Genomic DNA, 10,160 nt, shown 5'->3' with positions numbered 1-10,160 from the left:
AAATGCACATTCTGTAATTCTGCATACATCTCATAGTACATAAGAATGAGCCACAGTCAGCACTGGCTGATCAAAGTATTACTAAAACACAGATCAGAAATCAGCCACAGAATTGTGGTTTCAATCCTTCATTTCTCATTTTCCTTTTGTCTTTTCCATCTTTTATCTTGCCTCTCTTCTCCTTTTTGTATTACTGATTATTCTGACATGGAAACAGCTGCCTGTCTTTTAACACAAACAGTTTTTTCCCTCTGTGCTTTTATTTTTTTTTCCCAGGTAATTTCTCTGTCTTACTCCCTTCCTCTCTCTCTCGCCTTCCTCAGTAATAATTGATACTGCGACAAGTTGCACACTGATCCAAAATATAGAAAAGAGGGAAGATAAAAGTAAAAAGAAAAGAGAATTATTTAGATGAGTCTCTGTGAGAATAATTTAGGTTTCTGATGAAAGCAACCCCGTTTCTGCAGCTCACATCGTTGTCGGGGTAAAAATGTGGTGCAGCCTCGAGTCTTTTCTCTGAAATCCCTTTTTTGTGCGTTCCTGTTTCTGAATGTAACTGGTGTTGATTGTAAATGGAGTGACTCCTCATCGTCTTCAGGCAGCATTTTCCTTCCTCTTCTTCCTCCTCAGCATCTATTGTTTCTCATCGAATAAATTTAATTTGTAAGTACTTTTCGATGACGGTTTCCTTCCATGCGTTATGTTCCGTGAGCCAAACCGTAACGAATGTGTTGTCAGAGACGGTCCTGAGTTTGAATGTGCGACGCCTCGGTTTGTATCCCTGATGAGCCTCTCATTTGTCAGAGCTCGGCTCCAACAATCATCAGAAATGAAAGAAAAAAAACAAAACGAATGGGATTGTTTTACAAAATGACATTGATTTATCAGAAGCCATTAGAAAAAAACGTATTCTTCCCAAGGGCGGAGAAGAAGTCCCTGAAGTATCTGTCCGGTCGGATCCGGTTCCGACCACCAGCAACTCAAACAAGCTTCAGGGAAAAAGACATGCAGCCGTAGCACCTTATGAATCCAGGCTTTCTTGTTTGTTTGTGACTGATGACACCTTGTACACGCTCACCTGTCTCGCTTGTGCTTCTTCCCACTCTTCTTCTTCTTCTCTCTGCGAGTGGGCGACGAGCTGCCAAACCTGTTGATGAAGAGAAGGTGAGGGAGGCAGGTATGACACCGGAGTCTCAGGCTGCTGATAGATTCTTCTTTCCTCCCTTTCTTTTTTGGCTGACATTGTCAAAAAAAAAAGAAAAAAAGAGGAGAGATATGCGCATACTTATCCCATCATTCCCCACCTCCACGGTTATGGTATCTGATGACTCATTTGCAATATTCATAGAAAAACGATTAGGATTTCATTCCACAAAACCATCGAGAGTAATTGCACCATGAGTAATTATCCCTTCAGCAAGCCTGGAAAAGAAACAGGAAGAGGAAGCGTCGTTAGGAGGGGCTGTTTCCACTCACCGACTCCTTCGACGGCCAGACTTCTTCTTCTTCCTTTTCTTTGGGCGGGGGGATGGAGAGCTGGTTGATTTCCTTTTCATTCTGAATTGGCCGGAGAACAAAAACAAAAACAAAAACAAATAAAAAGGAGGCAGAGTCAGGCGGTGCAAAAGCATTTACTGGTGATTGTTATTACAATCATTTTCAGTTCTCAGTATTAGATTATAGTTATTTGGTGTTGCTTTGGCGCCTTGGTGATGACATAACAAATGTAAATTTTTCTCATTTCCTCAGTCCATTCAGCCAAATTGCAATAACAACGCATTACGTCTCTGCAATGAAAGCAAATTGCTTATAAGAAACTGAACTTGTTATTTTCTGAGTGCAGGCCGATGGCAGCAACATTTTGCAGGGTTAGGCTGAATGAATGTTTCTGCTGGGTTTCCCATTTCATTTTCTCCAAAGAAATTCTCAGAAATCTTTTGTAGGAATGATTTGATTCCCATTCCCTCGTTAGCCCACCTGTCATCGCTGTGGTAGTCCTGTTCGTAGTCTCCGTCTGCGTAGCCGACCGCGTCTGGGTCGTCTTCGTACTCGTCGGGCTGATAGTGGAAGTGGTTCACCCTGGAGGATCAGCAGTCAAGGATCATGAAGTGAGCTTTCCAAAAACCGTCTTACTGCTTTACTGCTTTAAACCGACGCCCAAGTTTGCTGTGTATTGTGGACACAACAGAAGCGGAAACAACAGAAAAGCTAATTTTATTTATGACTCATGTTCGTCAGCGGAGAGAGCAGACTGAATGATAAAGTGCAGCAACATGCAAACTGTGATAATCCTCCCAGAAACCAACGCAATATTAGCAGGCGAAGTACACTATATTTATCATAAAGTATTGCTCACTGTTTGTGCTATTTAAAGTCTAGAGAAGTTAACTAGGGGTCAGATGATACCAGCAGCCTCATAGTGTGTGTGGTTGCTGCCTCAGACTTTTAACACCAAGGATAAAAACACATGAAAAAGAAAAGACATTTTCATGTTTCCAAAGGTGCAAAAGAAAATGTGTGCAACAATTATTTACTCATAATATGAGCATTTCAATGGAGTTGCCTGGAATTACGGGTAATAAAATTTTGTTAAAGCTCCTGCTAACTACCAACACTCCAATAATCCTAATTATCCTATTTTATTCTATAGTTTATTTTAAGTTGGATCCCATTCACACCTTTATTTCATTCCCTTTATGTGTGGCGGAGAACAAAGACTGCACATCAACCTGGCTGAACCTTCCTCTGGGTGAGGCATGGTGGAGGCAGCAGCATGCTGGGGGCAAATGTTCTGGGTAAGAAAAGCTGAATACAGGACAGTCCTAGAAGGAAACCTGTTAGAGTCTGCAAAAGAGAGGTTCGCCTTTTAACAAACTGTAACTGGTCCAACATATCTTTACATTTTTAATGGTCTAGCTATTTTCAGATTTTTATGTATAATTTAATAAAACATGTTAAAGTTTTTGTTTGTACAAAATGTGAAAAACTGTTCCGGTATGAATACTTTTGTAGGTCACTTTGTAACTCTACCGCAAAAAAAGGTCCCAACAACATAAACCCGTTATGCAACGTATTAATTTAAATTTTATTTCTTTTACTGTGGATGAAGTTTTGTTAGGACATTTCTTATTTCCCCTGACCCCACATCTGAGAACACTGCTTTCCAATTTACGCCCAGCTTGTGGGATTAATATCTTCCAACTCTTCTGACACACCGCATTGTATTTTCTGACAGATGGCTGCAAACTCCTTCCTAATCCTTCCTGCCTCAATAGCCCCGATTTCCCTTTAATGCCCCCGGTGTAATTGACCCAACCTGACCTCACCATGTCAATGCAGTCGTAAAAAAAAAAAAAAGACACACTCACCCATTTCTGTGACACAGTCTTGTCCCATTGTAATTAAAAAACCATAATTGCCTTTTTTGAATACGTTCAGTGGCTGGATGTGTACAAGTTATCTCAGAGGGATGAGGACACAAACGTCACCTTGATGAATTGCCGCCCCAACCAGCGGGGGAGAGAATAAAACAAGAGTGGAGTAATGAAGAGAAGAAGCTGAAGCGACACGCCGAAACAATTTAATAAAGCAAAGGATAGCGATTCCTAAGTGACAACATCAAACGCGCTCCATAAGACAAACCTCTATATCAGATCTGAATGGAAAGCAAAGAAATCTAGATAATATGTGATGTTGGGTATCTAGAGGGGGAAGGCAGAGCGGTTTGTTAGGAAGACACGAGGCAGCAGAGCCCTTAATTGGCTGAGCACGGATGGGCCCAGCAGGGATGCTGTGAATCAGCTAAAAAAAACAAAAAGAAAAACAACTTATTTTACCACGACAGTCTGGTTTAAATCTCGCTAATAGGAAATGAGAACGAAACCTACAGGCTGAGACAGACGGCCGAGAGAAGCAACCAGCTGTAGGAAATATGGAGGTTTCACAATTGATATGACTGAGTTTAAATGAATGTAGATTTAAAGCTGGGGTGTGTAACTTTTATGAAATAAAAAAAATATTTTTTTTTTGACATACTTGTTAAAACTGTCCTCGCTGAGCTATTATTGTCGTCCACAGAAACGCAGCCCGAACCAACCGATCAGAGACGGAGGAAAGGTCTTAGGGCTGTCAATCAAGCTCGTGTATGCGCTGGTAAAAAAACACTAATGGTGGAGAAATTACTTACCGTTTCAGGAAAACTGTTCATCACATGCTAACTAGCATCTGTTGGGGTGAACAAGCCGTAGCAGAGAGAAAGGGGTCGGTCTGAGCAGTGTGTTCACAAGCATGATTGACAGCATTAAGATCCTCCTCCTGGCTCGGATTGGTTGTCTCTGTCGAGATGTTAGTTAGCAGTGAGAGAACGCAGACGAAGTTGATTTTTTTTTTTTTCACCAAAGTTATAGCATAGAGAATTTACTGTCATGTTCGAAAAAACCATTAGAGATTAACTGAGCTTTGCAGCACGGTGCATTACACTGACAGACATAACCAGCAGGAGATGGACAGAAAGGGATGGGGATGGTCAGCAACAATAATCAGGTAAGATTTGGAGTTTAAACAATACTCAAATGGCACGAAGGGGTCCACAGTGTTCATAAAATATCACCAATACTCCATTTATTCCAGGCAGGAAGAATCAATGATTCCACATTTCTACATTCTGACCCGACCATCTGAATATCACAGCATAAATAGACTCAATGTTTCCCACCGTGGATATTTGAGCTGCTTTTCCCATTCGATCATCTCAAACAAGTCTGCCAATTCTCCTCTGATCTCTGACATTATTTTTGATTCACAGACCTGCTTCTCGCTGGATATTTTCTCTTTTTTGAGCATCCTCTGCACTCCTGAGAGCAGGCTGTACGTGAAACTCCCAGCAGATGAACAGTTTCTGAAACACTCAGATCAGCCTGTCTGGCACCTTCAACCAGCTGGTTCTTTCCCATTCTGATGCTCGATTTGAACTGATGCCTTGATGCCCTCAGTTGCTGCCCAGTAATTTGCTGATTCGCAACTTGAAATTGAACCCCTGCACATGTTATATTGACAGGCGGGTGTCCGTTTCCAGCAGAGCGGATATAAAGGGGGAATCATCCTGTGTGAAACGTATACCAAGAACAAAGCATGTCAAGTTTTCTCGGCCGTTAACTACAGAGTAGAAAGGTAAGGCACAGTAAAAATCACTAAAACAATGTTCATTTAAACCGCCATAATGTTTTGGAGTTGCACATCTCTCTCTTTCTTTTTTTACCAGATCATTACTCTGATTAGAAATGCTTTACATGGTTTGTTTGCAGAAAAGATTTGTTAATGGAGCAGCTCCCCTCTTTGCCCTAGAGTTGTTTTTTTTTTAAAAAAAAAAGGTAATCAACTTTGGGCTTCACTCTTTTGGACCGGTCCGTAACACCATCCTCCATCACCAGCTCATCTGGATTTAAACTAAATTCAGGATTCGTACATTTTTCCCACGCACTTTTCATGATGCGCTTTTGAGATAAAAACAATACAAATCAATTAAGAAAGAGATTCAATTTATTGTTACATGTTACAGGATGTAAATAAAATCTGAAGACATCTTGTCTTGTGGCAACAGAGACAAGGGAAGCTAAAATATGACAAATTTTATGTTTTGAAAATGCTCCCGTTTTCAATAACTGTAACATATAAAATATAAGCAACACTTAATTTCAGTTACACAGATTAATAAGTATTCATTACTTAAATAAATATTCATCAAGACAATCCAAGCAAATCCTGTAAGGTAAATGATTTTCCTGCTCAGATTAAATGCTTAAACATAATATACAAAGTTAGTTAAAAAAGAATCTCTAAAAAAAATTCTTACTAAATTTTCTGGCTTTTAGCAAATAGAAATAATTATTTTCAATTCTAACTGACCTAAAATGAGAAATGTTCAGTGTGATTTAACTTCAGACACTGATAAAAAAATAAATGTGTCTGTGTCTTTAACCTAGGTTTATGAAAATATCTGGTCTCAACTGTAAATAATGTTCTCCAGATTCAGGTTTTAATCAAACTGCACTTTACGACAAAGTATCAAGCACTTTCCAAACCATGGAAATTGAAATGCAAGCATTTTCAAGGATTTCAAGCACCTGTATGAATCCTGTAAATTAGGATGCTAAGAGAGTTTTTTGTTTTTTCACTGCAGGTAGGTTATAAACTTTTTAAAATCTTTGGTAACACTTTATTTGACGGGGTGTATATAAGATTGACATGGTACTGTCATAAACATGACAGGAGCATGAAGGAGTCTTTATGAATGTTCAAGACTGTTATGACGTGTCGTTCAGTAAATAATGACACTTTTAATGCAAAGTTGTTTTAAAAGTTGCATTAAAAGTCCCAACTTCGCATGATTTTGTAAATAATGACACTTAAATGCAAAATTGGCACTTTTAATGGACTTTTAATGCAACTTTTAGACCAACTTTGTATGAAAAGGGTCATTATTTACCGAACGACACTTCATGACTGCACTCATTCATAAAGACTTCTTCATGTTCATAACTGGTATCATGTCAGTCTTATGCACACCCCATCAAAGTGTTACCAACTTTAAAAAGCTACCCGTTCAAGGACACATCAGATGAAGTATGGACTACAATGTGGTCTGTCTCTCTGTCCAGTGAAGAATTAGCTCTAAAAGTAACTATTTGCAGCAGGATGGATCAACTTCCACAATATGTCACTGTGTCCTTCTACAAACTGAAATAAGCCGTCTGTGTGGCTTCCCGCTTTAGGCCAGGGAGGCAGCATTGAAACACACTGCCAAAAAAAGCAATTAACAACAATTTAAACTATCCAGTGCCGCCTGTGCTCAGTCATTAGTGATGAATCAACTAATTCCCCACCCAGTTCTTAATCTCCTAATTGGTGCCAGGCTCCAATATGCGGGAGACATCTGTCTAGCCACACAGCCGCCCTGTTAGGCAGATAAACGAGCATCCCCCGCGCTCGGTGCTGCAGCGGTGAGGCAACGGGTTTCCTGGTTCAGCCTTTGTCCCTGGGACCTGGCAGTGATGGACTGTGACCGAGGCCCTCCTCGGGGCCGCAGCACAAAGTGCATGTCTGTGCTCAGACAGCCGCTCGGCCACTGAAGGATCAGTCCTGTTCTCATTGTTGCCCAGAGTTACAGTGTGTTATTTTGTGGTGGAAGTCGGATTCATTATTCCTCGACATTCGAGCGGTGCTAGATCTTGCTCCTGCTGTGATTTGAAGCTCATCTGTTTAACTACATCTGAAGAACTGAGCTACGTTAGCTAGCAGGGACTATGCAAAACGGCTGAACTGTAAAGTCACATCTACTACGCCATGTTTCTGTTCTCAAATAAATCCGGTCTCTCTCTAGTATTTCATCCGACAGTTGTTCTGCGAAGCCGATGCTGGGTCAGCTTGCACATTAATCCTGCACAGATTGCGCAGATTTCGTGCGTAACTCGGAGTTACTCAACGGCATTCATTCTCTCGCTTCCCATCCAGTCTTCGGAGAAATCAATGCAGACAGTAGTAAGTATGAAGGAGGAGGCTGCACATCTATCCCTACAGCAGGGTTTTTTATGAGCCAGTGTGTAACAGTAGTAAACTACTCTATGGGGCCCTCGCCTCCTCCCAGTTACATAACTCACTGAAAAAAAACATTATGGGCTCCCCTTAACTGCTACTACTGAGCAGAAATGCACTCAAAGCAAGAGCGTATTCAGCGGTGAGGTTGTCGGGATTCGTTATTTAGGAACTTTGCATACAAATATTTTAATGTGTAGCATTATTTTTTTCTGCTCGGTAAGAACTAAATGATCTGGGAATCTCTCTAGGGGTCACGGTAAAACAAGCCGGTGTTGGCTGTGCAAAGAATATTGGAATATTAAAACGCTGCAATATCTTTTGATAAGTGAAATCTGTCGGCATGTTGATAAAACAGGAAAGATCCCACCTTTGTGAGATATCACATCTGTCTTTGATACATTTAATTCGAAGTAGTTCTCAACTAAGACTGTTCATTAGATTGACCGACAAAACGCAGATTTTAAAAAAATTATTATTGTCTCTGCTTCAAAATCTACTTTTTAAAGTTTAAACTTAAATTCGTTTGACAGTGAACAAACTCTTTAAACACGGTTCTGAGATTAATGAAGCAGTTATTTTCTTTAGGGAAACATAAAAAAGCCTTTATGGCTTTAGGGTCATCTTAGAGATCAGCATAAAATTATGTGAACACTCCTGGACTTAAATATTCTGTCCTGATAAATTCTTTGGAACCTTGATTTGCAAAGTCTTTCTGTCGATTTTGTATTGGCTCATTTCAAGAGAGTGAGACACATTTTCTTAAGAAAATTTTCTTATCATCGGTTTTGTTTGCAGATGAGCCATTTCTGGATGTGGCCGCCTACGACCTAAACTCACCTCAAATGTAATTGGCAGAATGCTACATACCTTTGTCAGTCTTTGACTTTTGCTTTGGCTGGGCCATAAATGTCAATATATTCACCGTTGTGTAACTTTGCATGCAGCAAAAGCCACTCCGTCAGCAGTGCTCCACATCTCAGCATCTTCTAGGTAAATGTCAGACACCGGATGAGGTGCAAAGGAGGGAAGAGTCATTAGCTGTGTCTGAGACACAGGATGCATGAACTTCACTAGTTCATAAGTTCACAAAGGTCGGTCAGGTCGACTCCGCTCTGCCGCCTCTGAATGTGTGATGGACTGGCTCAGAAGGCCGCCATGCCTACGCCTCTGCTGTTCCCGTTACTCGTGATTCGGAGGTGCCTTTTTCTGCGGTGTGTTCAGAGTACGCACACTGTGACTGTCTTCGTCTAAACTCCTTTGCTCCAGATGAGACCAGCTCCCTCTCAGCCTTCTGCGCAAAGTTCGAGTTGTAAAACATGAAAATTAAACAAGCTTTACCATTTTTTAATAAGAAGTGTTCAAATATCCAATCAGATACTTATATCAGAAGCTTGCTAATCAATATTAAAAAAAGTGCGTGGTGGCTCAGTAACTTCCTAGCGATACAAGAGTTTTAAATCGGTCGATATCGATTAATAGACAGGTTAATTGTTTTGATTATCTGAAGTACTGCGAAACTGGTGGTGGGATCTTTCCTGTTTTATCAACGGCATTCACTCCACACCATTGTTTTTTTTTAAGCAGTTATGAGGCGCGGTGGAGAAACCTGAAACTGTTGCTGCACAATTTTCTCAACTGGCTGTTGCTAAGTGTGAGTGAATTAATTGATGCCACCAATTGTTTTTAGCTCATCACGAGACGTTGAGCAGCTAAAGCCTTTCCTCTGCCTACATCCCCCAGAATGCTGTGGGGCTCTGGATCGGAGTTCAGTGAAATTATTCCACTGATATTTTCTGCTAGAATAAAATAATCCATTCAGTTCAAATAAAGATTTAATAATACAATCCTTTCACACTGAATAAGAATGACTCAAATGCATCATTAAAAGACCATATGACATTCATATCCACAATTAGCGTATGAAAACGTCTGAGTCTAACTATAAAGACGGGTAAAAGAATACTGAAGTAAGATTAGGACGTGCCCTCTGATCAAATAACACATCTAACTTTGCTGATTTGATTTTTTTTTAACAATTTCTGCACTCATTCTTCTGTAATGTCCAACATTTTTCTACGTTTTCACAATAAAATGTGCAGCTAATAAACAGAGGAAATAAAAAGACACATCTTCAGAATAAGCTAAATGTAATGTAACTTACATGGGTTGTGTGTGAGCGCCCTCTCTGGTGATAACACCCTCCTTGTCCATCAGCATCTGTCTGAATGTGCTCACTTTCTGTCGGATCTCCTCCTCGGTGTACCTGAAGGTGTGAAGAACAAAAGTTAAAAAACAACTACATATTTATCTATTATTTACAGTTTTGAATGTGGAGCTCGTAAGCAACAGCAGCAGCGACTGCAGCTCAAGCATCGGGAAATATCATCCAACATATTTGCCAGATGTTTCCGTGGTAGTCGCCACATCTCCTGCTTCCACACAGAGCCACAAAAAAATGCCAAAGAAATCCGTCTTGATCGACCAATAACTAAATAATGAGTCCACGGCCTGCACAGCGCGTCGCGTTTTATTCTGAGAGGAGTTCTCCACAATCCACACAGAATAAT

At 40.4% G+C, this 10,160-nt stretch overlaps 1 protein-coding gene across 1 annotated transcript in view; it reads right to left on the bottom strand.

Moving 5' to 3' along the window:
- srrm3 (serine/arginine repetitive matrix 3) overlaps window positions 1-9,856 on the bottom strand; it is a gene marked incomplete at its 5' end in the record, with an annotated part of 38,931 nt that extends 29,075 nt beyond the window's left edge. The window contains 4 exons of the mRNA XM_015031833.1: window positions 1,079-1,147; window positions 1,477-1,557; window positions 1,978-2,079; window positions 9,755-9,856. Of these exons, the coding sequence (XP_014887319.1) occupies window positions 1,079-1,147; window positions 1,477-1,557; window positions 1,978-2,079; window positions 9,755-9,856 (354 nt within the window). The remainder of the gene's footprint in view (window positions 1-1,078; window positions 1,148-1,476; window positions 1,558-1,977; window positions 2,080-9,754) is intronic.
- Between the last annotated feature and the right edge of the window lie 304 nt (window positions 9,857-10,160).

Source organism: Poecilia latipinna, unplaced genomic scaffold, assembly GCF_001443285.1.
Source record: "Poecilia latipinna isolate Pla-1442-1.1 unplaced genomic scaffold, P_latipinna-1.0 Scaffold220, whole genome shotgun sequence".
NCBI lineage: Eukaryota > Metazoa > Chordata > Actinopteri > Cyprinodontiformes > Poeciliidae > Poecilia > Poecilia latipinna.
The sequence above is the reverse complement of the archived record's forward strand: the minus strand, read 5'-3'. Positions and strand labels throughout refer to the sequence as shown.